Source organism: Toxorhynchites rutilus, chromosome 2 (genome assembly GCF_029784135.1).
Source record: "Toxorhynchites rutilus septentrionalis strain SRP chromosome 2, ASM2978413v1, whole genome shotgun sequence".
NCBI classification, from domain to species: domain Eukaryota; kingdom Metazoa; phylum Arthropoda; class Insecta; order Diptera; family Culicidae; genus Toxorhynchites; species Toxorhynchites rutilus.
Genome location: NC_073745.1, coordinates 341,540,468 through 341,568,210, shown reverse-complemented (window position 1 = coordinate 341,568,210; position 27,743 = coordinate 341,540,468). Strand labels below are relative to the sequence as shown.

Here is a 27,743-nt window from a genome sequence, read left to right as displayed (position 1 = left end):
CATAAACATTACTCACCTATGAACTCGATGGACACAGTCATAAACATTGAAAGCAATCCATTTCTGCTAATATTGCGAATTGTACAGCAAAAATGTTAAGTAATTATTTGTTGAATCAGCAGAAAATTCTCCTGATTAAAGGTATACATGTCTTTTTTTTCTTCAATCGATTAAATGTAATATTTTACTTACTGATCAGATCAATTTGGATTGGAAAACACTTCCCAGAAAATTGTTTACAAATGGCTCACAGAGCAAAAAGGGAATGATGTGAGCTTGAATGTTCTCAAATCATTGAACACGAATGAACACCCATTTCTCCTCATCCGCGTCGCACAATTATCCCGCAACAACAACCCCTCCTCAATATTCGAATTTGTACATCAATGTAGGAAACTCAGCGCTGTGCAGTATTTGTTCCTGTGGTCTACGGAGAAGAATATAGCGCAAACGTTCCTGGTTCCTTACCTTGAGCACATGTCCGATTTGGTGCTAACCGTCGAGGACGACAAAAATCTTTCGATACTGATTAAAAAATCAGGTGGTTCCATCAGCAACAAACACTATCATTACCAGGTTCTTGACGGTTGCTTCTCGGTGAAAGAATCGAAAAAGTTGGACCGGAGCAAACATACTTCCGAAACGATGAAACCCACGATCGATCCGGCATCATTGGGGACATTCAAAATAGGCGATCTGAGAAAGGAAGAGCAGGAAGCAAAGGATGCCCTCACATTGCCCTTCGAATTGTATGATTGAATGATGCCCAAGATGGGACAATTTTGTGAAGGAGTTTCTTTCATTTCAGCTACAAACCTACGGCGGACGGCGGGAAAGTTTTATACCATCCGGATGCCGAAGATGACCTGGATGAGGAGGATCCAGATGACGATTTGTTGATATGAGTTGTTTTTTTTTTTTGAAAATACATGATTTGTTTTATTGATAACAATTTGACTGTTTTTCTTAAATACATAAACAATTATTGCTGATATTTGAACAGAATACTTTTTTCAAACAATCTTATTGTTATAATTTCATTACTATCTCAACTGACGAATGGCGAGAAGGAGTATAATTAAAAGTAGCTCACTATTTTGAAGGTTTTCCGTTTTCTTCGAGATGCCCCTTAATACTTTTGTCAAATGTATATTTACATTGATTATACACGCTTATGATTACGATTTCAGATACTAACAGGAAAGAAAATGTGGAGGGGAGGTATCTTTGATAAAAAAAAAGATTACTATTATCAGTTTTGAAGATCGTTTTGGTTTCATCGTATTACCCTAGAATTCCTATTGATTAGAACCTTATCGCTAGAAGACATGCCTCGTGCAGGTCGATATATGTTTTCCTTAACAAAATACAGTAGCATGACTTGATAAAAATGGCACAGTAATGTTGAGAGAAGCGAAACGGTTTACTTCGTGACGAATGGATTGCAAAGACCTAATTTGTATTATTGATTTGCCCCTGAAAACTGGTAAGCAACAATATGGTTGAATTCTGCTGATTTCTGTTTCCATCGGAATCACGGAAAAGTCTAATACACAGTAACCTTTTGAATGATACTATTAGCGAGGATGGCACGTTGACTTAAAAGAACTGGACTGTTCTCTAGAACTATCGGTAAAATAAGAATAACTGAAACAATATACGGAAAAAAACATGTAAAATGCGTCATCTGAAGGTATATTGCTACCGCTTGCTAGTTCAAGATAGAGAAAGAAGATTCGAACCGTGTTTGCTAAATGATTTCTCCAGGCTGGTGGTCTTCTTCCGCGTGCTTCAATCATACAGCCATTCGAGTATCACTTCACCACAGGTAATCCGTAGTGCCTTCCGTCTAAACGTACGGAGTAGAGCTTTAGAAAATCTAGGTCAGTTAACGCGCATACGGTCTCACAGATCGAAAAATCAATAATTCTGTTTTGAAGAGGCTCAATTACATGACTATAAAAACTGAATGACTCGTTCATAAATAATCCTTAAAACTTAAGGCTTAAGGTTTTGGCTAAGGAAACGAATTTATACACCCATAGAGGCCCACATAATCTTACGAGTCTCTACCCTTATGTGCAATTCATGCGCTCGATACAATGGAAGCCTGAAGAGAAGCGAAACATTGCGTCGAAAGCCCAACCCCTGTGTGATTCTCCTGGTACACTGGAGGAAAACATTAGTAAATGCAACTACCAAATCTTTAGTAGTTGAAACATTGGTAAAATGTACGCATTTTTCGTAAATATTACCAAAACTTTGTAAAACGGATGTCTTATGCAATACACATCCCTACTAAAGATTCGTACATTTTACTTCATAGCATGTGTAACCTTGATTGTTTTCATTTCTAGGAACTGTAATGTGCGTACTTCGCAGTCGTCATTCCTCTTGATGAAACAAAGCTATTCGGAGGTAAGTTTTTTTTTGATTTTTATTAGATTCAAATATATGTAACTTTTGTTTCTCTTCGGCGAAAACATATTCTCGACCACAAAGATATCGAGAACTTGTTTTCGCTGCGGAAAAACAAAAGTTCAATTCGTTGTATTGAAATCTTAATACACCGAATCTTATAAAATAAACTTCAACACAATCCTTTCCCTTTTAATTTTCAGCTTCTAATCTTGGATTAAAATTGCACAGTTGACTATTCAATGTATATTAGACTGAGCATGTGCAACACAAAGAAATCTCAGGTAACCACATATATTTCATCGGATGAAATGTACTGCGATCTGGTCCCATCAACTGCCAACTAATCAGTTGTTCCTGTCCTAAAGGATGAAAATGTGCAACAGTAAAAGGAGCAAAACCTTGATGAGTGAGGGTGTGAAAAAACATATGAGATTGATTCGGTCGAAACTGCGATTAAATCTGCACGAGCAATGTTTAGATGTAGAATGTAGGATGTAGGAAATTACTGTGTAAAAGATAATGGCCCTGATTCTCGAATACACTACGAATACACTTCACGGTGGAAACGGAATGAAACGTATTCGCGATGACAACGGTACGGTGTCGACATCTGGATACGAGATTAGTTTCCCACTAAACTTATCATTATAATATCAAATTATTTAGGGGGTCTTCGTAGCCACTTGGTTACGCGTTCGCTTACTAAGCGATCGATCGTGAGTTCAAACTCAGGGCCCTCAATTGACCATCTTTGTGTTGTTAGAATAACTACGTCCAAGCAACCATCATCAGCTATGGAGATCGGTCCACGGTGGAACAAAGATCGATTCATCCATACAACTGCTCTGCTCTGCAAGAAACATCGGGCTGCTGTTCTATAAATAACCCAACAATGATCAATATCAACTGTCTCCGCTGTCCGGTCTGCTGAACAATGGAAGAACAGATAGAATACCCTTACGTCTAAATGGCTACTACAGTGTAATTTACCATAATGTAATGGAACAGAAAACCTAACGCCTAAATGGCTACAACTTCTACTGTGTAATTTACAATTTATAGAAACATAAACATATGTACATGTACACGATAAAAACCCGGCTCTGTTACAGATAAAAAATGCTAATGAGCCTGATAAATAAATAAATGGGATAAAAAAAAAATATCAAATTATCTTCAGATGAAATTTTTGTATGAGTTTATTATACCAGATGAAGAAAAAAAAGTTTTCCACTCACATTGGATACCAGTTTGATACGAAGAAATTAATTTTCATTAATGATTTTTTATTTGAAAAGTGCTCATTTTGCCTGAAAACTCATCATTATCTTCGACACTTCACTAACTCGTAAAACGTAGTTCAATGGCGTGCCGTTTATTTCGTTTCCACCGTGAAGTGTATTCGAGAATCAGGCCCAATGTATGATTGAGGACAGCTTTTTAAATAAGAATTAATTATCAACAACATAATGTCATTATCCCTTATCATTATCTCTTACAAATAAAAAACAACGTTTTCACTGATGCTGCTCCAATGGTGGGCCAACATGCCCACCATCCTACAAAAATAATGCTTACCAATTTCCTTTTGTAAGATATACCAATGATTAGTAGGGTAGAAAATGACTAACGAATTGGTAACATTTACGAAAAAAATCGTCATATATACTAAATTTTCCTCTCAGTGTAGTCGATACTAGAGATGGGCAAACCGTTCATGAACTGATCAAAAGAACGAGTTCACCCAAAAGAGTGAACGAACTGCCGTTCTTTTTTGCTGGGCAACAGTTCATATGAACTGTATACCCCAGCCGGGTGCTATGATTGAGGTTAACATCATTAAGAAGATCTCAAGCACAACTGTCAGTGGGGAACCCAATTCAGGCCGAAAACAAAGGGAAAATGCCAGTGGGGAACTCGATATGTTGGCTCTTGTCAGTTTAATAGGGGTTCTCTAAAGAGGTCACCCGGGTGGTATACCCAGTTCAGAACGAACTGTGTACGGTGAATGATGAACTGATAATACAGTTCAGAACGAACTGACCGCTGGCAGAACTGTGCATGCCGTTCAGAACGAACTGTGCACGGTAAGCGGTGCATAAGAGGAAAGAAAACGAACGAGTGATAGATGAATGGTGCTGCAAGGTAAATAGTTCTTAAATTAACGGATGGAAACAAACGATAGCCCCATGAAACAACAAAAATAATATGTCGGTATTGTCGCATCATAAAATCGCTTGTTGCGTTTTTTTATGTTGGGTTCAGGATACGATGGTTTTAAATTGGATTGTTAAATTATTTATCAAATTTCATATTTTGGAGTTCAGGGTAAATATTTCAGTAAGTTGTTATGCCAATCTACCTCACTTATAAAATATAGTTGAAAGCTGAAAGTTGATTTAAACAGTCTTGTTAAACAGTAAAATTCGCGTCGCTAATATGAAATATGTTTTATATTATATCATATTGTGCTCGATAATTTTGAGATGGACGTTCGCGGTTTGGGTACAGTTTTGCTATAGCATTTATTGCAATACAACGTAAGCAGCACAATGCTAGTTTATGCTGAAAATAATGAATAACGACTCAAACAAAATTAAAATTTCAAAATCAAAGTTTGATTTCCTATAGTGCTAAGTTATTTTTAACAAACATCGGACATATCCGCCACTGTACAAAAGAGTGAGTGAACTGCTCAAAAGAACTAGTTCACTTAAGTGAAAGGTTGGTCACTGAACGGTTCATTAAAGTGAACTGTTTTGCCCACCTCTAGTCGATACGGATAAATTTCATTCCTCCGCTTCGACGCGATCATTCTTTTTCACAAGGAGTTTCAATTCACTGCACAATCTGAATCAATTTCTAGGCTCCTATCACAATTTTGGGATTTTGGCAGCCATCCAGTTAGCAACCAGACGACGATGTCATCGAACGCGTCCGCTTTTTTCAAGACCGTTATTTTTTCTAAATTGGTCTTTTAGAGGCTAGAGACTGCAGTCAATAGAACGTAAAAAAGGTAATTAGTGGACCATTTTGCCATTTCAGTTGATCGTTATTTTTTTTTTCAAACGAAAAATGGTTTTTTCTTCTGAATGGGTACTTTTAGAGATGACATAAACAATCCACTTGCGTAAATTTGTTTTATCGTGTTTTGTTCTTCGATGCACTCCTCGGTTTTGACAGCTGGTTGTTCACATCTGACACAAATAGCCAATTCGTTTTTGAATCTGGGTTAGTTCCAAACTGACTCTGTAATGAAAAAAACGTTTTTGGGTTCACAAATGAGCCGATTTGTTGGTGTGCGTTACATAGTCCGAGTTGTTTATATTCGAAATGGAAAATATATAGTCTCGACGTCTGGTGACGACAATCGTCCTTGGGAAGAAAATTACTCCCTACCAGATTAGCAGGGCAGCAGATAAATAGTTAAAATTTGATTGAAAATTTCTACTTCTTGTTATTATGTAGTCCTGACATTTACTTAACTATTTGCCTATACTTTTCTTGTTATTTCCACGAAAACTTGCCATTATAATATAAAATCATTATCAGACGGCGCCAGTGGTTGTGTGGTTAGCGTAACAGCCTTACAATTCGATCGGCCTGCCCAGCAAACATTAAGTCGTATGAATAGCTATAATTGGAGGCGATATACATACAACCAAGACACATTTGTATGATATATGATGCAGATAACTAGCATATACACACAAAAGTGGAGGCGATATACGTATATGTCATATTTTGTACGCATATAAAGCCGTATATAACGATATGCGATGCTTTTTGGACTGATATGCGATTTGATACGACAACGTTACCACTCAATCCATCGATGACATGGAAAATCGTGTTTTTGCATTTTATGCGATTTTAGATATATACGATCGATATTTTGATTGATATTTTATGCGATTGTGATTTGATACGAAATTATATGTGGCTTATCATGTGCAAAGTTATACGATTTAATGTTTGCTGGGTGGGTTCAATCCCAGCTGGCGTCGTTGGGATTTCCTGAGGCGAAAAATCTCTGATTACGTCTTCCTTCGGAAGGGAAGCAAAAGAAGTTGGCCCGGCTCATGAGTTGTTGAGTCTGATAGGTAGGAACAGGTGGAGTCGCCTCCCTGATGTCGGTGATTGGCACTAAAGTGGCGGAAATAGGCCGACGAAAAATAAGCGAAAAAAAAATCATTATCAGAAAAAGTTTTTGTTTGAATTTTTTTCCAATTCCCGAAGAACGTGAGAAATCATACATATTCGATACGAATAAGTAAATTTTTATTTTTAAAGCATAATTATTCCACCTGAAAACCCGTAATCATTTTCGCCACCCAATGAAAGCACACGAAGCCTTATGCCGTTAACGCGAATGTACCCTACGAAATTACAATCCGGATTAGATTCCGATTCCAATAATACGACAATAAAAGCGGCAAAATTTCTATTTTCATAGCTTTTATTTTTATATTTTTCAAAACAATTCTCACAACCTGACCGTTTAGTATAGTTGTATTGGTGAACCCGTGAAACATCTCAGTGCGAACCCAAAAGCTTTCGGCTTGAGCCTAGTGTGAACCTAGGTTGAAACTGAACAAAAACGAATTTGCTAAAATATAATTTTCGTAGCAGTTTGGTCATCTTTTCGTGCGTAGTGAGGTGTTGTTGGCGCTGAGGAAGCTTCAGGAAAATGGGTGGAAAGCAAATCGAAACACAGATCCGAAATTTAATTGTGCGTGACTTCCAGCGTAAGCAGACTCAATGAAATAATACTGGAAAGCATGGGGTAAGCCGTGGTGTGGCCGAGCTGATCATTCGGAAGCATAAGATGCTCGGCAGTGTGGCCGCTCGATCGGGAAGAGGACCGAAACGTAAGACAGATACAATAACGGACACGCTAATTATCCGGGATGTTAAAAAAAACCTCACGAACGACAATTCGGGTGATTAAAAAAAGGTTGGACCTTTCCATTCGCACCATTCGACGAGGCTTCATGAAATGGGACCAGAAACGCTAATTCGCAAAAAAGCGACCGATGTTCAGCAAAAGTTAGAGCGAAAAAAACCCCGTTTCTTTCACCCTAACGCGACTTAGAAAAAAAAAGCGCTGCATCGGTTATGTCAAGAAATAAAAAAAAACTTAGTTCTACAAAGTTTTTTAAAATAACTGAGACTACACCATTGTCGAACTATGTTTACCTCTATCTATAAAGATAAGAAAGTTAGATTTTTTATTTCATCGAAAATTAAATTAAGCGCTCTATCATATGTAAGAACTTTGTCGAAGACAGTTTTTGTCTAGAGAATAATTGTCGTGCTCTGGCGAAAAATGGAATTTCTCGCGCTTTCGTGGTTCAGATCCTACCAGATCGGATCTGAATTATCTGAAACATTTTCCAACTCATCTGGAGTACCACAGGGGAGCAATTGAGGACCATTGCTAGTTGTAAGACGAATAAGACTAATATGCCCTCATATGCCTCTTTTAATTCCACTTTTTTTGAAAGATGGTCCGGGAAAATCCAGTTTGAAATGAAACTTTCAATTGAAAGCAGTCATCGTCCTTTCGCATGTGGAACTGAAAGCGATATAAAGCCCATTCAAATGATAATAAATAGGGTTCTATCAATCGTCAAGTGAAAGCGTTTGCTTTCAAATTCAAAGGGAACGACAGCAGGACGAAAACAAAATTTAATAGCGAATTCGTTTCTGTTCAATTTTACCCCAGTTCCAACCTAACTGCTGTCAAAACGTTTTTTTTATTCACTCAGTTTCAACCTAGTTTCGCACTATGTTCAACCCGAAAGCTGTTGGGTTCGCACTGAGATGTTTGACGGGTTCGCATTCGAGTTCACCAATACAACTATACTGAACTGTCAAGTTCCAAGTATTGTTTTGGAAATTGAAAAAAAGACTATGAAAATTAAAAACCTGCGGCTTTTGCTTTTGTATTATTGGATACGTAAACCAATTCGGATTCTGATTGTGAAGAGTATATTCGCGTAGACGGCATTAAGCATCGTGTGCTTTTATTGGGGGGCGGAAATAAATATGGGTGTTCGGGTGGAATGAACATGTTTTTAAAATACAAATTATGAGTGAAAATTTACTTTTACGCGTTAGGAAATCCAGCCGGTATACCACGCCACGCGGCACATCCATCGTCAGCGGTATGCGATATGCATACCCAGCAGAATGTAATAATAAAAAGGCCACAGCCATGTGGCTCGCTCTCTTTTCTCACACTGGACGTCGGCTAGGGAATAAGTAGGTTAGGAATTTAATAAAACTCTTTTTTAAAAAGTATATAAACAGGAAGAGTTTCCTTACTGGCGCAGCCGGTAGGATACCCATCAGGAGGTTTTAGAAAAAAAAGTGACAAAGTGACAGTGAAAGCTTAGTAGTGATCACCAGCAGCAGCACCGAATAATCATTCTGGAGCATCGCTTGGACATCGCCCCTAGCAGAACGACAACTATTGCCCGCCTCCTCGGGGCCTACATATCAGCATATCGAATGCTGGAAATAATCGTGTAAGTACACACATTTAATTATACTTAACTACCGAAACAATGCCAGACGAAAAGTGCAGTGAAATTGAGCAGCTCCGTAACACGGTTGAGGAGCTTAAAACAATGCTCGCCGGGGGGCAGAATGACGATCTTTATCGCCTGCCAGATCCCATCAAAAATTTGTCCGAGTTCACGGGCAACAAACGAGAATTAAACTCGTGGTTGGAAGAAGTTGACGAATTATACGATACCTTTAAAGTGAAGGGACGAAAGGGTGCTCCTGACACATTAAACATGTTCTATCTCAGAGCAATAAGAAACAAAATTAAAGGTGAGGCACGCACCATTCTATGTGCCAACGGGAATCCCAGTACTTTACAGGGGATTAAGAAAATTTTGGTCGAAAACTTCGGTGACCAAAGAGATTTTACTACTAACCTTTCACTTTTATTCCATATCCGTAAAGGTGACAAAAACAATTCGAGATTCTTTAACGAGGTTAAAGAAATCAATACTAAGTTGAAGGCTAATCTTCAAATGAACCCGCTTTCACCAAACGAAATTATCGAGATGATAACAGTCTCAAAATATTTGGACAATATAGGGGAGCCACTTGGGTCCATTATTAGAAATTCTAAACCTTCTACACTCGATGAAGCACACTCAGCAGTTATGCTTAATGCTAACGCCGAGACACGCGCAAAGGGGACGGTAAAACCAAAAGCATTCGGAAATCAAGCACACCAAAGTAAATTAAATTTTAATAAACCCCCACCGCAACAGCAACAACAACAACAACAACAACAACAACAACAACAACAACAACAACATAAGAAACCATATCAGCAATACAGAGCGCGGGTTGAGCATAATAATAATGAATCAAATGGAGCGCAAAGCGCCATAGTGGACAATGACTCGGACGATGACAATGACGATGACGATGACGACGAATCAGATATCGCAGTGGAATCCAATGAACTAAATTTTCACGTGGTCAGATTGAAAAACTCTCGAACTTGAATTTTATACCATACATTCGTTTTACGACTTCGAAAGGTTATTTAAACTTTCTGGTCGACACAGGGGCCAATAAGTCGTATATAAATCCGGAACATGTCAAAACCGCTAGCAAGGTATCTAATCCTGCGGTTGTAACAAACAAAAATGGTAAATTTGTAATAGATAGCGTTGTACATGCAAAAAAAAACTTAGTTCTACAAAGTTTTTTAAAATAACTGAGACTACACCATTGTCGAACTATGTTTACCTCTATCTATAAAGATAAGAAAGTTAGATTTTTTATTTCATCGAAAATTTAATTAAGCGCTCTATCATATGTAAGAACTTTGTCGAAGACAGTTTTTGTCTAGAGAATAATTGTCGTGCTCTGGCGAAAAATGTAATTTCTCGCGCTTTCGTGGTTCAGATCCTACCAGATCGGATCTGAATTATCTGAAACATTTTCCAACTCATCTGGAGTACCACAGGGGAGCAATTGAGGACCATTGCTAGTTGTAAGACGAATAAGGTTATCGAAAGGTTATTTAAACTTTCTGGTCGACACAGGGGCCAATAAGTCGTATATAAATCCGGAACATGTCAAAACCGCTAGCAAGGTATCTAATCCTGCGGTTGTAACAAACAAAAATGGTAAATTTGTAATAGATAGCGTTGTACATGCTAATTTGTTTGCAGAATCCTTAAGTGAAAAATTGCCATACCTCGTGTTTAAATTTCATCCAATTTTCGATGGCCTTATAGGCTACGAAAATTTAGCGCGCATGAACGCAATCATTGATACAACACATAATTTTTTAAAAATTGGTAACAGAGAGTACTCTTTCACAAAGTACTATCCTTCAAACATAAATTTCCACGAGTGTCGTGAAAAACTTGGTGAGATTTGTACTACATCGAATGGCACATTTTTAATTGAGCATGAAACAGATATCAACTCAAATGTCACTGTAAATCCTGGCTTATATGTAGCCGAGGATAACAGGGCAACAGTATTTCTGTCTGCAAATGGAAAGAAAAGAAATCACAACTTAAAACCATTCGATAATGATCCTTACTTGTTGGAAGACAAATGCAGTACTGGTAAACTAAAATTTCCTGCCGATCATTTAAACAAAGAAGAAATCCGCCTACTGGTTAAAACCCTGAAGCCATTCAAAGACATATTTTTCAATGAAAGCGAAAGGTTAACTTTCACTCATGAGGTAAAACATTCTATAAACACGACTAATGAAAAACCCATCCATCAGCGTACATACAAGTACCCATACCACCTTCGAGAAATTGTTTCTGAACAGATTCAGAAGATGTTAGACAACGGGATTATTCAAGAGTCCTCATCACAGTGGACATCTCCGATTTGGGTCGTACCCAAAAAAGACGACAATTCAGGCAAAAAGAAATATAGGATTGTGGTTGACTATCGCAAGCTAAACGAAGTCACACCCGCTGACCGATACCCTATACCGGAAATCAGCGAGATCCTTGACAGATTAGGAAAAGCTCAATATTTTTCCGTGTTAGACTTAGCAAGCGGTTTCCATCAAATTGAAGTGGAACCAGCTCACATTCCCAAGACTGCCTTTAATGTAGATCATGGCAAATACGAATTCATTCGCATGCCGTTCGGGTTGAAGAATGCGCCCGCTACTTTCCAAAGGTTGATGGACTCTGTATTGAGGAAACACCTGGGTATCAGATGTTTCGTCTATATGGACGACATCATTATCTTTTCCCCTTCCTTGGAGAATCATCTGCAAGATATCACTAAAGTTTTGCAAACTCTGAAAGAAGCCAATTTAAAGGTACAGTGCAATAAGTCGGAGTTTCTTCGCAAAGAGGTTGAATTTCTTGGGCACCTCGTTACTGTTCAAGGAGTTAAACCAAACCCAAAGAAAGTAGAGGCGATCAAAAATTGGCCAATCCCAAGGACATTGAAGGAGTTGAGATCGTTTTTGGGAACCGTATCTTACTACCGCCGATTCATACCAAAATTTGCATCCATTGCAAAACCAATGACTTCGAAATTACGCGGAAAAAGTAAAACGTTTGATGTAACTCATGATTTCGAAACAGCCTTTAAACAGTTAAAGGATATAATGACTAAGGATTTGCTATTACACTATCCAAACTTTGACGAAGCTTTTATTGTGACTACGGATGCCTCTAACGTAGCAATTGGGGCAGTGTTATCGCAACTGGTTGATGGTAAAGAGAGACCTATTGCATATCTCTCTCGAACTCTTTCAAAGGCTGAAGAGAATTACTCAGCCACTTCAAAGGAGCTTTTAGCGATATATTTTGCCGCGAAAACGTTTAGGCCGTATCTCTATGGTCGACGATTTACTATATACACGGACCATGAACCATTAACAAAAGAGCTAAAATTGACAGACGCCACTGGCAGAGTGACCCGACAACGGCTTTATCTGGAACAGTTCGACTTTCGAATCATTTACAAGAAAGGAAAGCAAAACGTAGTCGCGGATGGGTTTTCCAGGATTCCCCGCATGGAACTCAATCTTCAAACGTTGGAAAGCGAATGCTTTGAAAATCACGAAGTATATGGTCCAGAAATTATCAACAAATACAAGAACCAGCTTATATTAAAAATTACTAAGGATAAGTCTAAGAGCCCACATATAATATATAATACTTTTCCAGGTCAAGTAAGACACATTTTTCATAGAAATGGATATTCAGATGGAGACCTAACAAGGATTTTGAAGGATTATCTGGATCCAACAACGAATAACGGTATCTTTGCGCCACTCGACATTTCTTTGTCGTGTCGAAGGATAATTAATAACACATTTAGCAAGACCTTAAAAATTAGCTTCTCCAATCTCAAACTTCCAGATTTGATGTCATCAGCGGACCAACAGGAATTCATCAAACGATGTCATAATTTTAACCACAGAGGATGGAAACTCACATACAGTGAGCTACAGAAATCTGTATACTTCCCAGGGATGTTATCTAAGGTCAAGGTATTTGTACAAAACTGTGAATCTTGCAAATTTGCCAAATATGAACGAAAACCGTTCAAAATCCCGATTGGTAGAAGAATTTATGAAAGACCGTTTGAAAATGTCTTCATAGACGTTTATGTCAAAGAGGGTGAAAAATTTTTAACCCTCGTTGACGCGTTCTCAAAGTTCGCGCAAATTTACAAGATTCAAAATGAAACTGCCGATGAGTTAATGGAGACTCTGACTGAATACTTTAAAAGTTTCGGCCTACCAAAAATGACCACTTGTGACCAAGCCACAAGTTTTAGAAATGCAAAATTTAACAAATTCTTACACAAACTTGGTATATCTCTTCATTTCGCGAGTTGCAGTAATGGCAACGGAATTGTGGAACGTTTCCACAACACATTGCTCGAAATGTCTATGGCGAATAGAGACAAAATAGAAAATCTTTCACTTTATCAGGGCCTAGTCTTGGTAACGACCCTGTATAACGAGACAAAGCATACGACGACAAAACTCACACCTAGAGAAATAATATTTGGAAATTCATCGTCCCTTAACATTGACGAAATCAACCTTTCGAAAAACAAAACACTTCAGACCGCTAGAGACAATATATCCCTAGACGCAAACAATCACAATTCTAAATTACCCATAATATCAAAGGACGATTTCAAGAAACTGGTAAATAGACAAGCACTAGTAAAATGTAAAGCACATCCAACGCCTCACAGACACAGATATCGACTCATAAACATCAAAACTGAAACGTACAAGACAGTGACCGACGACACAAACATCAAAATTCACAAGAAAAGCATCAAAAGATCTCCTATCTAAACCCCTCATTTATATGATCTTCCTTCCAGACTATGTCTACTACTCCAGGGCGGACACTGCGATGTCCGCATACACGATTTAAATCAAAACCCTCTAGCTGTTGTGTCATTAGGACCTGCGAGAATAAGCCATAACTATGTTAGAATTATCCACCGTATAAATGTAAGTTCTTTTGAATCCATTATTGAAAAACTGATTGTAATTGCAAATGAAAAGATAACACATAGACACATCCTGAGCCCACTTATAAAATCTAAACAAGAAAAATTGTTAATAACTTTTGAAAAACTGAAAACGCCAAATATTAGACGATTCAGACGATGGGAAACCCTAGGAAAAGCCTGGAAATATATATCAGGCAGCCCGGATGCCGAAGATTTGAAAATCATTAATACCACTACCAATACACTAATTGAACAAAATAATAAGCAAACAGCAATTAACAAGCAATTTGAAGAAAGAATCAATAACTTAACAAAAACTATCTCTTTGCTAGCTACCGACTATTACAAGTCATATAATGAAACAATGGACGGATTTGAATCAGTTAATCTTTTATTTAATTTAGATGAGCTCATCAAGAATTTAGAGATAGTAGAGGAGGCTATAACTTTAGCTAGGTTTAATATACCAAGCAGCCGCCTCATCAGCCCAGAAGAAATCTTCGCAGCACAACAGTTTCTCACCAGCAACAATTTCGAACTAGATTCCTTCGGCACTATTCTGGATATCGCCAGCGCTTATGTTCTTCGAACCTCACATTCAATTATCTACACCTTAAAAGTTCCAAGAATTAAGGATGTCATTTATGAGCTACACTACATCGAACCAGTCATAACCAATGGTACACCTGTTCATCTATCTTCAAACTACTATCTAAAAGGACCCAAATCTTACCATATGCAAAATTTATGTCCTAAAACCAGAGGACTTTACATTTGCCAGGAGTCGCAGTTAGAAGTAGCAGGAGCATGCATTCAACAACTAATGAGTGGAAGTTCTGCCCAATGTATGGTTGAGAAAACGTATGGTCAAAATTTTGTAAAGAAAATCAACGACGCCAATATCGTTGTAAATGATGCAAACATGACTATGTCTTCAAGCTGTTTTAAACACACGAAAGACTTGCAGGGATCTTTCTTAATACAGTTCTCCAGATGTACTATCCACCTAAATGGAGAGGAGTATACAAATCTCGACGCTGAAGGACCTGCAACGTCTTTTATTCCAACCACCGGGTTAAAGGTAAACGCCACTGAAATCATCAATCGTATGCCTCTAGACTACTTACAGAAACTTCATCTAAATCATCGAGAACACCTGCACAAGCTCAACTTGACGACGACAAACATACACGGAAGTTTGCGCACCTTCAAGTGGATATCCTTTGGTTCATTCTCCGTTACAACTCTAATCATCCTTGGAATCATTTTCACCTTGGTCATCAAAAACATACTTCCACCATGCAATAGAACCAAAATCGTTATCAAGGGAGACACGCCAACGGGTAGTATGGAGGACATTGTAGATGAATATATTCAGAAGAAACCGAGGGTTAAGTTCATACCACAGCAAGATAATTGAGGAAAGCCGAGGACGACTTTCGACTAAAAGGGGAGCCGTTAGGAAATCCAGCCGGTATACCACGCCACGCGGCACATCCATCGTCAGCGGTATGCGATATGCATACCCAGCAGAATGAAATAATAAAAAGGCCACAGCCATGTGGCTCGCTCTCTTTTCTCACACTGGACGTCGGCTAGGGAATAAGTAGGTTAGGAATTTAATAAAACTCTTTTTTAAAAAGTATATAAACAGGAAGAGTTTCGTTACTACGTATCGAATATGTATTCTATGTGATGAAATAAGAGGTTTTTTTTCGAAATTGCAAAAATATATTAAACGAAAACTGTGTCTGAGGGTGATTTTATATTATAATGGCAATTATTTGTGGAACAAACAGGAAATGTATCGACAAATGGTTAGGTAAGTGGCAGAACTACATGTGTTAGGTAATCAAACAACATAAAGTAGAAATTTTCGTTCAAACTTTTATAATTTTACACTGCACATGGACCATGTGGCATGGTCCTTCTGATCTGATCGGGGCTCTGGCAACCCTATCCCAACCAATGCAAATTGAGCGATAGGCAGCATAAAACAGACTCGCTCTAAGGGGGCTAACGTATTGTTTACTATATGGAGTCATATATGTTAATATTTGATTACGTTGGATAGTTTCCTTTGGCAAGCGATGTTTTTATACCCATCCGGACTTTCTTGGCGATTTGCAATTAAAATCACTGCTACAGGATCGCGCGGAGCGCTTCATTTTATGATTTCTATGCTCATGAGTTTCAATGCTAGCTACAGAAAGGTGACCATCTTAGCAATCCCTTGGATCTGATAGAGAATAATTTACCTCCCAAGCACTAATATCGCCACCACACGTCGACTCGTCGAGAATCCGAAAACGTGTTTTTATTACAGAGTCAGTTTGGAACTAGCAAAAATGAATTCGCTATAAGAATCGATGTTTCAGTATGCGTAGTGGGTACACACAATCGAAATTGACTGAAGAGAAAGGAAGAAGTAAAAAACGTCATTTTCATCTTTTAGTTTCAAAATTGTCAAGACCTGACCAAGAGACAAGGCATCGTTTCCCTCCTGAATAATAAAAGACCATTTCCCATTCAATCATCCAGTTTTAAGCATTTTGGAACTCGAAATTTTGTTGATAAATATCATAAACTCTCGCTGTACTCCCTCTGGAGACAATTCAAGATTCAAAGATTTCCCATTCAATCATCCAGTTTTAAGCATTTTGGAATTCGAAATTTTGTTGATAAATATCATAAACTCTCGCTGTAATTCCTCTGGAGACAATTCAAGAAACAAAGAAAAATCTCAAGAACTCAAAATCGGTGGGCTATATATTTGAATCAGACCTCCGTGGCCGAGTGGCTGGCGTCAAGCACATTATGCAGGAAATCTCCACGTTCTACATTCAAGGCTTGTTATATCACGCATAGAAAACCCACCAAGTACAGTAATTTACATTTAATGCGACATGCCGAAGTACCACTCAGTGTCGCATTGGAGGCGACTTTGACCTTTAATTGGACATTGGCGATGAGTGTGGTTCAGTGTCGACGTCTGGTGGCGACTTTCAATGTGAGCTTGAGCTTGGGTAGACTGTACAATTCGTAGTTGCTCTCCGTGATTGACCTGAACCAGCGAAATTGCACAAAGAACGCACTGAATGACGTTTGGGAGTAGCACACCATTCTCATTGTGCAGGTTTCGGTGATTTGTGCTTTAAATGGTCAACAACGACGCCGGCCACGTCCTTACAGTCACCAGGGGTAGGGAAGGAATGTTAGTTTGATTTTCGCCGCCCGAAGGCCAGAAGGGTCGCCTCTATAGCGTGGTTCCCTAGCGTTTATCAAGAAAGGAATAATTGTTAGTGGGAAGAGGTATGAATCAGGATTCACTGAGGTAAGTGATTTGGTTATGTAAACACAAACTGTCAATCATTCCACGAAGCACAAATCCGAGAATCTCATTTGTCACAGCACGCGACAGAGATTAGCTTTAGGTATCCTGATAATGAAGAACTGTCCAATCAATAGCTGTTTTTTCTATCATTTATCGCATGTACTTTCATCAAAGGGCCTGGCCGGGTAAGGGAGTAAAAAGTCCCCCAAACCAAATCACTAGCTGTATGGAAAATATTGTATAGAATATTAAATAAGAAATTTTGGCGGTTTATTTGAACCCCTATGTGGTTTAACATAGGATCTATAGTGAAAAACGTACTTTTAGGTATATTTCACGCCATCCTCAAAAGCTTCGAGATAGAAATTTGAAAAAAATACTGAATGTGCATCTTACTACGGTGTATCAAGAAAAATTATCAAAAAAAATTTCATCAAAAATTTTAGTACTAAAAAATATTGAAATTTTGAAAAAAAAACTTTGGGATTTAGAGATTCAGTACTACTCTAATTTATATTTGAATGTGTTCCTACGGCTTTTCTAGGTATGTGTGATTTTTTTCAGATTTTTTTCAGTGTCACGCGGTTCAAAAAAAATTTTTTTTTATATTTCCAAATGGTCTGGCTGGGTAAGGGAGTAAGAAGTCCCCCAAACCAAATCCCCAGCTGTATGGAAAATATTGTATAGGGTACAAAATAAAACATTTTGACAATAGTACCATATATTTGAGTCCTTATATGGTACACCATAGGATCTATGGTGAAAAATGCATCTTTTCGTTTTTTTCACGCTATTCTCAATAGCTTTCAGACAAAAATATGGAAAAATACTGAAAGTACATCTTACTTAGGTGTATCGATAAATATCTTCAAACTATTTTTTCATCAGGTAATCTAATAATAAAACAAAATTTAAATTAATTTTTATTTTTATTTTAAATGAAATTAATTTTTTTTATTTTGAGATTTAGTACTACTCTAGTTTGTATTCAAATTTATTCCTACGTCTATTTTAGGTATATATGATTATTTTTCAAAATTTTTAGAGTGCTTTTCGCGGTACAAAAAAAATTATATAAATTTTCAGGCATTTCGAAATTTAGAAAAAAAATACTCTGCGTAAGGAAATCCAGCCGGTATACGCCACGCGGCACATCCATCGTCAGCGGTATGCGGTATGCATACTCAGCAGAATAAAATAATAAAAAGGCCACAGCCATGTGGCTCGTTCTCTTTTCCCATCGTAGCTAGCTAGCCATTCGGCTAGCGAATAAGTAGGTTAGTAAGGAATTTAATAAAATCAATTATAGTATAAAAATAGTATAGAAATAGGAAGAGTTTCCTTACTCTGAGACCCAATTTTACTCAAATTTTTATTTAAATGCGTTGGTATGTGTTTTTTTTTCCACATGTAGCGTAATTTTTTCTTGCATGTATTGTTTTTTTTTGTAAAAATCTGAAAAAAATCACACATATCTAAAAAAGCCCTAGAAACACATTTAAATATGAATTGGAGTAATACTTAACCTCTAAATAAAAAAAAAATCAAAATTTCAATATTTTTTTAGTATTAAAATTTTTGATGAATTTTTTTTGATAATTTTTATTGATACACCGTAGTAAGATGCACATTCCGTTTTTTTAAAATTTTTATCTCGAAGCTTTTGAGGATGGCGTGAAATAAACGAAAAAGTACGTTTTTCACTATAGATACTATGTTGAACCACACAGGGGTTCAAATAAACCGACAATATTTCTTATTCAATATCCTATACAATATTTGCCATACAGCTAGTGATTTGGTTTGGGAGTACTTTTTACTCCCTTACCCGGCCAGGCCCTTTAATCGCGACAGCGTAGAGTTAACTTTGGGAAACCTTAGAATGTAACCGAGAAAACTCCTGCAAAACCAATAAGATCAAAAATATATATCGTTATCAATCGGTTACGTAATTGATTGCGTTAATAACCGAGTATACTTTTCAATCGCGACGGCGAGAAGAAACTAAAGAATTAAAGAATGAAAAATTAAAGAACTATGAATTGAAAATAAAAAAATAAACTAATAATGACAATGACTATCAATGAGTTTAAAAAAGCAAAGAGATGGCGCCCGGCATCACTCCGCTGGAATCCTATGTGGACTTAAATCTTGTAATTGATTCGACAGAATATCATACAAAAACTATACACAAATTGTCACTAACACACTAACGAGAAACATTGTATAAAGGGTATGTCACATCAAATTGCATCACGGAGAAAACGCTGTAGATTTTTTAATTTTTAGGAATTATATCTGCAGCTTTCGCTTATAATCAGATAATAGTGTATAGATCACGTTGGCCATGCTTCACTGTCAATTTTTCGTAAATTTGGAAAAATGTCGTCGAACGAAAAAGAGCGTCGTGAATTAATCCTGCGCACTCATTTCGAGAATCCGGAGTTGTCACATCGGGACATCGGTAAGATGCTGGAAATCGTCCAATCCACGGTCAGCAGAGTACTAAAACGATACTTCGAGAACCTAACCATCGACGGAAGGTGAAGAACGGCAAAAATGGATGCTCCGTCAGTGAAAAAGATCACAAGCGCGTAGTTAAGCAGTTTAGACGTGATCCGAGAAGTTCGGTCCGGGATGTCGCCAATAAGCTGAATTTGTCAAGTTCATTCGTCCAGCGGACCAAGCAGCGGGAGGGCCTGCGTACATACAAGGTTCAGAAGGCTCCTAACCGCGACGAAAGGCAAAACATGGTGGGGAAGACGCGAGCCCGGAAGCTGTACACCGAAATGCTGACGAAGCCGCATTGCCTGGTAATGGACGACGAAACCTACGTCAAAGCGGACTTTCGTCAGCTGCCGGGCCTGTTGTTCTTTTCCGCAGAGGACAAATTCAGCGTTCCGGAGGAGATTCGCAAGCAGAAACTATCCAAGTTTGCCAAAAAGTACATGGTGTGGCAAGCGATCTGCTCTTGCGGAAAGCGGAGCGCCCCCTTCGTGATGACCGGCACGGTAAAGAGTGCCTACAGAAGCGCTTACTACCACTATTGAAGCAGCACGAGGACCCGACCATCTTCTGGCCGGATCTCGCTTCGTGCCACTGTTCAAAGGACGTGTTGGAGTGGTACGAAGCCAACGGGGTCACCTTCGTGCCAAAGGAAATGAACCCGCCCAACACGCCGGAGCTTCGCCCAATAGAGAAATATTGGGCGATTATGAAGCAGGCCCTCCGGAAGAACCCAAAAGTTGTCAAATCGGAGGCGGCCTTCAAGAGAAAATGGATTTCAGTTAAAAAAAAAACTACAACCTGACGTTATACAGAACCTTATGGACGGGGTAAAGAGGAAGGTGCGAGCATACGGGCTTGGGCTCGAAGTATGAATAAAAAGAAAATGCCAAAAGTTGTTTAATACTTTTTATTTTACTGTCTAATATTTTCAAAAGGATCGGTCTACTGGGCGAATTTCTACAGTGTTTTTTCCGTGATGCAATTTGATGTGACACACCCTTCATGAAATGTTTTAGGTACAAAGGAAGGAGAATGAAAATATTTTAAATTTTGGCCTGCGTAACCGACACTCCCTCAGGAATTTGCACAGCATGTATCAACACATACAAACACATATGGATGTGTCCCGAAACATAAATAACACGAATTTAAAGAATTTTTTTTCGAGGTCGGTGCTTAATTTGCTATAAATTCGCGGAGCACAAATTTCCCGCGGAGCACCATTTGAAACCCCTGTCTTATGCAATAGGGCGCTTGCAGCGTGCATATGTGTTAGTGATCTGTTGGGCAAGCAAAAGAGATCGCTGCATAGGATATATATGGATCGACAAGATTGAGCTTTGTTTAAATAATAATTTTACCGGAATAGTTACAAAGATTACGTGCTATTCCATATTAATAACATGCGAACATATAAGTCCGTAAAACAAAATATTTACTTCTAGCGTCAAAGTCATATACACGGAGAAAATTTAAAATTTCTGTTTTGGCTATGATTTATATCAATGGAAATTGAAAAGTGAAAAGTTGCACAGGAACAGTGAAAACTGCACATTACGATTGTATAGCCGGATTAGGTGAATATGTTCCTTTGTGCTTTTTGCCCTGGAATGTAAGTCTCGTGAAGAAGTAAACTATAATAAACATTCGTGTGCAGATATCATTAATCTGTGGTTAGTTCCGCTAAAAAAGCGATTGATTATGTTGAAATTAAGGACATATTCAGCCAGAAAGATCAGCCAACCCCCAGTTATGATTTCCGGGTACCTGAATGCCCTGCGGAGAAGTAAAATATGTTTATAAGAAAATTGATCGGAAATGGAGAAAATCCATCAATTAGCTAATTCATGGAAAAAAAACTTTAACCCTTTGCGGTCGTATTAAATTTGACCATGGCTGTCGTACTGGTCGGAATTATATTTCCTTGAAAAAGCAGTGATAAATACAAGATTATGAAAAATAAAAATTATATTTATGTTTTATAAACTATGTATATGTGTTAACTCAACAATGTGTTTCGATGTGGGGTTTTCATATAAAAATTATATTTTATAATTCGTCTTCATGTGAAATCTTCCGCAACCCTCTCCAAGAGTAAATCATATGAAGTATAATCAACACATATAATTTTAGTTTTATTATCCGTTAAATATGACTTTTGTCTTTTATTACATCAAATGTGTAAATAATGCCAGAAATGTTTATCCGAAAAGATCAGCACTTTTCTCTTTTAACAAACAAAGGTTTTTCACATGAGATTATTCAAATTACATAATACACTTATGCAAACTATTATTTTGCTCTTTAAAAACAACTACTTCAATATAATTCAAACCAGTAGTTACTCAAATAATGATTTCTGTGGTCCGAGATTATCAGAACTTTTCTCTTTAGAAGAACAAAGATGTTGTCGCTTGAGACACTTATGCGATTATTCAAATAAAATGAGATACTTATGCAAACAGTAGTTCTGATACTTATGAACAATCTTCTCCGTCATAACGAAGTGTTACAATGGCTAAATTCTACTGTTATAATTTTAGTCCCACATTCCATTCAACGCACTGTGCATTGTCTTGTGTGGGTGAGTACTTTGTTTGATACTGGGTACCGTTATCTATTACTCATAGGAGCACCTTATTGATCGGTGAACAGGTTCACTAGACATGATGCTTCGTTTAGGAAAGCATAAACTGATACTTGGTTGAGAAAAAAATAAGATTAACATGGTTTCTTGCTGTGGTGGCTGAGAGCAAACAAACGACCCCAAAGAGTTAAATTAGGTCCGAATATGTTGATAATCCTTTCCTGCCAATTTTTCGATTCAAATCTATTGGGAAAGTCGCTTAATGAACATCGCGGAATAGGTGCTATTGAATTAAGTAATATGCGTCTCTCAAAAACTCTTGTCATGAAACAGCTTGCCTAACTACTTCACAAAGTTTATGTTAGGTCTACGAAATATTTCACGTTAGTAGAAAGACCACAACTCTGTTTGGCAAACATAATTTGTTTACATTCGTAGCTTCTGTGCAGCAGAAGCGGATTTATTATCAATCGATGTTCTTGTAGATGATTCAAATATAGTGAGATTTTTCTATTAGCGCGCAATATTTCATAGAGCTAACATGAAGTTTGTGAAACAGTTGGGCAAGCTATTTACCGAACAAGAGCTTTTGTGTGACGCATATTGCTTAACTTACTAGCACCTATTTCGCGATGTTCATTGAGCGACTTTCCCACTAGATTTGAATCGAAAAAATAACAGGAAAGGATTATCAGCATATTCGGACCTAGATTCAAGGCACAGAGGCTCGAGCTCACGTTCGAATGCTTCCTTGTATTTTCCATGAATTAGCCAATTGATGGATTTTCTTCGTTTCCGATCAATTTTCTTATAACCATATTTCACTCCTCCGCAGAGCATTCAGGTACCCGGAAATCATATCTGAAGGTTGGTTGATCTTTCTGACTGAATATGTTCTTAATTTCAACATCTGCTTTTTTGGCGAAACTAACCACCGAATAAGGATATCTGCACACGAATATTCATTATAGTTTACTTCTTCACGATACCAGCAATTCAGGGCAAAAAGCACAAAGCCTAAATGGGAGCACACTTCACCTAATCTGGCCATACAATCGTAATGTTTAAGAGATGAACCAGCCTACGGCTGAAAGTCTCTATAATAAAGAATAAAAAAAATCGTAATGTGCAATTTGCATTGTTTCTGTGAAACTTTTTGAATATTCAATCTGCTTCCATCAATATGGATCATAGCCATAACAGAAATTTCTATTTTTCTCCGTGTATATGGCTTTGACGCTAAAAGTAAAAGTTTTTATGTAAAGAGACATATATTCGCATGTTATTAATATAGTGTAGCGCGTAATTTTTATAACTATTCCGCTAAAATAATTATTTAAACAAAGCTCAATCTTGTCGATCCATATAAATCCTATGCAGCGATCTCTTTTGCCTGCCCAACAGATCACTAATACATATGCACGCTGTAAGCGCCCTGTGAGCTCTGCACCTTTCTTCTCTCACACTCAACCAGGCAAACACAGCAACTGTATCACATGCGTTAAAGAAAGGCTTGGCAAAACGAGCTAGCACATTCAAACTGGACGAGTTACGCGATTCTTTATATTTTAATTATGAAAATTTTATAGCATTTTTATAAATTCTGTTAAATTGTTATGCGAAACCCAGTTTTTTATCAACGTACACATTTCGACACGAAAATTGACAATTTTACGACCTAATTTCTCTTGTTGCGACTTTCAATGTGGGGTCATAATTTGGGCCCCAAACTCGATGTTTACAAAAATGTCTCATTAAACGTGTCGTATTACAGGTCTGTCCAATTAGTAAAATGTCGCATTCAATGTAAATTACTGTACTGGTAAACGCAAGTAATGCTCATTGAGACAACGAAATTTCTCTAGGATCGTTCTGTCGTTAAAGATATTCGGATTTAGAAGATTTTCTTCAATCACGGGAAAATCTTGAATTAAATATATCGTCAGGCCAATGATGTTGGCATATAGCAATGTCGCTAACCTTTTATGAAACATGTATTACGTGAATTGCAATCTTATTTCCTGAAATTGACACATAAAAACACCGGAAAACGATTTAATCGATTTACATAACTTCAATTTCACGGGAAACTCTGAATCCTGGCACATAGTTCAATCCCATCCTCATAAAGATCGTCACAGAGGACAAAACAACATGTCCGTCGTTCACCACGGACTGGCCAGCAAATCGAGGGGTAGAACTAGCAAGCTGAGCAACATCGAACCTATCATTACACGAAACTCAATCCATCCGACTGTCGCTCGGCGACCGCATAGATATTACTTTTTGGATCCGGCGCGAAGCTACTCCAGTTCGTCGCGCTGCACTCTTTTGTTGGCCACTCTTGGTGTCCTTCTGGGCTGCCCGTTTGTCTCCCCCCATTCTCCACCCAACAGGTTTCCTTAATTGTAAAAAACTGCTGTACTAACCTATCTAGCTGCTCCTGTTCCTGCTCTTTGGTTGTTTGATTGGTGCCAGCCAGCGGAAGGCTGCTAACCACCAGAAAGCGGGTGACCCCCAGAAGAACCTTTCTGTGGACCAGCTTTGCGGTCCAAACGCCTGTCAGAAGAGGTTGTTTCAGATTGCCAGCCTTGCTGAAATGTATTAAATTCTCTAGCGGACCGGATGGATTATCTTCGATGGTCAGCTCGCTGGAATCGGCTAGAATACCACGAGGGTCCATCCACAGAATCGTTAGTGTATAACTAGTAACATTTTTATTCGCACGTGATCCGGCTAGGCGAAATATTAATACTAAATCGGAATTGGTTCCAATGGTGCGCTGGAAGTTTCGCGATACTTGCTCTTTCTGATCGAAATCCCCACTAACTTCCAGCTGCGTTAACCGCCGACCGAGGGGAGCAGATTTGGACACCTGAGCTGTGTTATTAGGCTGAACTCGAGTCTCCAAGAGACAATTTTGACCATCGATTGCGACATCATACAAAATAAGAAATCCTTTATAGCGATCGTAGTCTAGGAAGTGATTCAACTCTCGTATCCGAAAAGGCTCCTGAAATTGTTTCTGCTCACCATTGGCAATCAATCTGAGAATGCTATACACAACATTCAACAACGCTCCGTCTGTTGGCGTTGATTTGTCTTCTAGGTGATAGAAATTCTGCCAATATAAGTGAAGATTTGGATAATCCGCTGGGTACGGCCCGTGTACCCATTCCTCCAGTTGCAGAATCACTTCTTGGTTTATAATTGGCTCGAATTTCCTCGCGAAATAAAACTGTTTCGATTCGGTGCCGTACAGCTTCACCCAATCCTCAGGCTTAAAATCATTTGGACTGCATCCGCACCAATCCACTATCTGTTTGTACTGACATTTACAGCCCAGTCTTCGCTTCCAGTTCGTCACGTGTAAATTATTGTCCACATAACTATTGCAAAACTTGGAATTACGCAGAACCGTGTGGAAAAACGACTCCGCTGGCAGTATCGTTTGTCTAAATATAATCAACAAACCCTCCACGAGTTCGTCCCCTACCCTTCCCTCCGTTACGTACTGCGTGAAATCTCGCGACAGACAGATCCAGTCACTTCCGCCGTCAATCTGCACACCGGAAGGCAGCACTCGATCACCAATTCGCCACATGTGGTTATCACACTCCACAAACGTCCGATCCAGCCCTTGTTTTTGAATAAAACGCTGCACTTCGCGACCGTGGCTTCGAACGAAGTTCTTTCCCCGATTGGCACTGAGAAAGCGCACCAACTTATCCAGCGTCTTGACGGGAAAATCGCTTTCGCTCAGATTCATCACAAAATCCCACTCCCAGTCGGGCGTTTCCTTCAGCAGATGTTCCATGGACGAGAGTAGCATTTGCAGAAGTGATGCGCCACCCCAAATTGTGGACCATCGGTTGCGTGAAACTCGTATGTTGGGAAAGAACGGCTCCAACTTTAGCAATTCTCGGTACAGATACTCCTGACGCTGCAATTAATAAGCTTATTATCCTATCACAAAATGAACCAAATATTGCTCTAACCAACCTCATCAACGTGAATAAAGTAGTAGTGTCTTGTACTGTACAAAGTTTTCAGCAAACGATGAACCTGTCGCAGCGCCCGACCGTTCAGGGTAAGCAGGAATGCTATTCGAACAGGTTCCTTCCCTGCTTTCGGAGTCACTTCCGTCGTTTGTGGACTGAATTCTACAAAAACATACATTGTATCAAACGATTAAATAATATATGCGTAACGCTAATCACTTACTAGCAATTCCTGTTTCGTAAACATTTGTCGTAAAATACCCGCCGCATGCTTGCTTCGGGTCACCGGTGCATTTCATATTGCAGCTTGAGTCTGGCAGCTTTGCGGATGCCTTCGGTGGCTCATCACCGCAGAAACATTCGCTCCTGAAAACAAACATTCCTGAATGAGAGAAAACATTTCACAATTCACGAAAGAAACATACGAATATTGAACTCCGGCATACAAAAATCCTGATTGTAAGCATAACTGAATACACTTGATGGGAGAATTTGTCGTCTTGAAATTCGTATAATAACCAGATAAGATTCTAAAATTCTTCTCATCCCGATAACACCCAAGCTCGCGATTCGGGACAAAATCGCCATTGGGGCAAAAGTTTGGCAGTCGTTGCGGGTAGAATGAGCCACTCTGAATCGCACACGCGATATCCACTATTTGCTTCTTGCAGTGCTGACTTCGTGCCCGGTGAATCGCCGAAATCGTCTCCTTGCTGTGAAGATCACACGGGGGCACAAAGTCCAGATCGTTCAAGTTGAGAAATGTTCTGCCGGCGGATTCTTTCCTAATTTCCCGCCCGCCAGTTCCCTTCTCGGGGGCCACGTGCGACAGCTGCTGCTGCGCATTTCCCGCCGGATCTTCATCGTCGGCAGACAAATTCGAACCCGCTACCTTCTTGACGTACTTCTCGTACAGTCGCTTGCTGAGGTCTCGCTCCTCATCGCTACCGGTGCCGGATACGGGAATCTTGAGGAGCTTATACGCGAGAAAGATTTGCGCTCCCACGATAAGCAATCCAATCAGGAAAAACACCTTGTATCGGCGAAAGCATCGCAGGGCAAGCGTTTTGAGCATTTCCGGTTACCGAGACAAATCATCTGGAGTGGCAGCTCGTTATCATGTCATTGAGGTGTGGAGCGAATTTTTGTTCGATACAATTTTTCGCTGATGCAGTGCTGATTTGCGTAAAACGAGTCTCGCGTTGCAAGTCAAATCGGTAGGACACTTGCTCCAGTTTGCTTCCAGGGTTATCGTGATGAAAGGTCCAATAGTAGACACAGTAGGCAAATTTTAACAGAAATTTACACGCACAAAACAGAAAATTAGAATTAGCAGACAGAAAAGTGTACGAATAATTGGCCAAACTTTATCATTCTTCTT

General features: G+C 38.7%; 2 protein-coding genes across 4 annotated transcripts; one reads left to right on the top strand and one right to left on the bottom strand.

Annotated features, from left to right (window-relative positions):
* Positions 1-952, top strand: LOC129764855 (elongator complex protein 5). The gene is made up of 3 exons (XM_055764394.1): positions 1-141; positions 200-749; positions 809-952. Exons 1-3 carry the CDS (start codon positions 93-95, stop codon positions 903-905), a joined length of 696 nt encoding a protein of 231 aa, XP_055620369.1. The 5' UTR covers positions 1-92; the 3' UTR covers positions 906-952.
* LOC129764854 (xylosyltransferase oxt) lies at positions 920-27,743 on the bottom strand. Of its 3 annotated transcripts, none has more exons than XM_055764393.1 (5): positions 26,788-27,743; positions 26,586-26,728; positions 26,364-26,524; positions 24,791-26,304; positions 920-5,670 (listed from the first exon to the last, which is right to left on the bottom strand). In XM_055764393.1, the coding sequence occupies exons 1-5, from the start codon at positions 27,435-27,437 to the stop codon at positions 5,613-5,615; spliced, it is 2,526 nt and encodes an 841-aa protein (XP_055620368.1). In that variant the 5' UTR covers positions 27,438-27,743; the 3' UTR covers positions 920-5,612. The 3 variants fall into 3 exon arrangements, with proteins under 3 accessions (XP_055620368.1, XP_055620367.1, XP_055620366.1); XM_055764392.1 differs by having other exon boundaries at positions 920-1,647; XM_055764391.1 differs by lacking the exon at positions 920-5,670 and having other exon boundaries at positions 24,313-26,304.

Coding starts and splice junctions, on each gene's coding strand:
- LOC129764855 (XM_055764394.1), top strand. CDS start 93: ATGTTAAGTAATTATTTGTTGAATCAGCAGAAAATTCTCCTGATTAAA. Junction 142..199: donor GAAAATTCTCCTGATTAAAG/GTATACATGTCT, acceptor CTTACTGATCAG/ATCAATTTGGATTGGAAAAC. Junction 750..808: donor CTCACATTGCCCTTCGAATT/GTATGATTGAAT, acceptor CTTTCATTTCAG/CTACAAACCTACGGCGGACG.
- LOC129764854 (XM_055764391.1), bottom strand. CDS start 27,437: ATGCTCAAAACGCTTGCCCTGCGATGCTTTCGCCGATACAAGGTGTTT. Junction 26,729..26,787: donor TATGCCGGAGTTCAATATTC/GTATGTTTCTTT, acceptor GTTTGTTTTCAG/GAGCGAATGTTTCTGCGGTG. Junction 26,305..26,363: donor ACTTTATTCACGTTGATGAG/GTTGGTTAGAGC, acceptor TATTAATTGCAG/CGTCAGGAGTATCTGTACCG.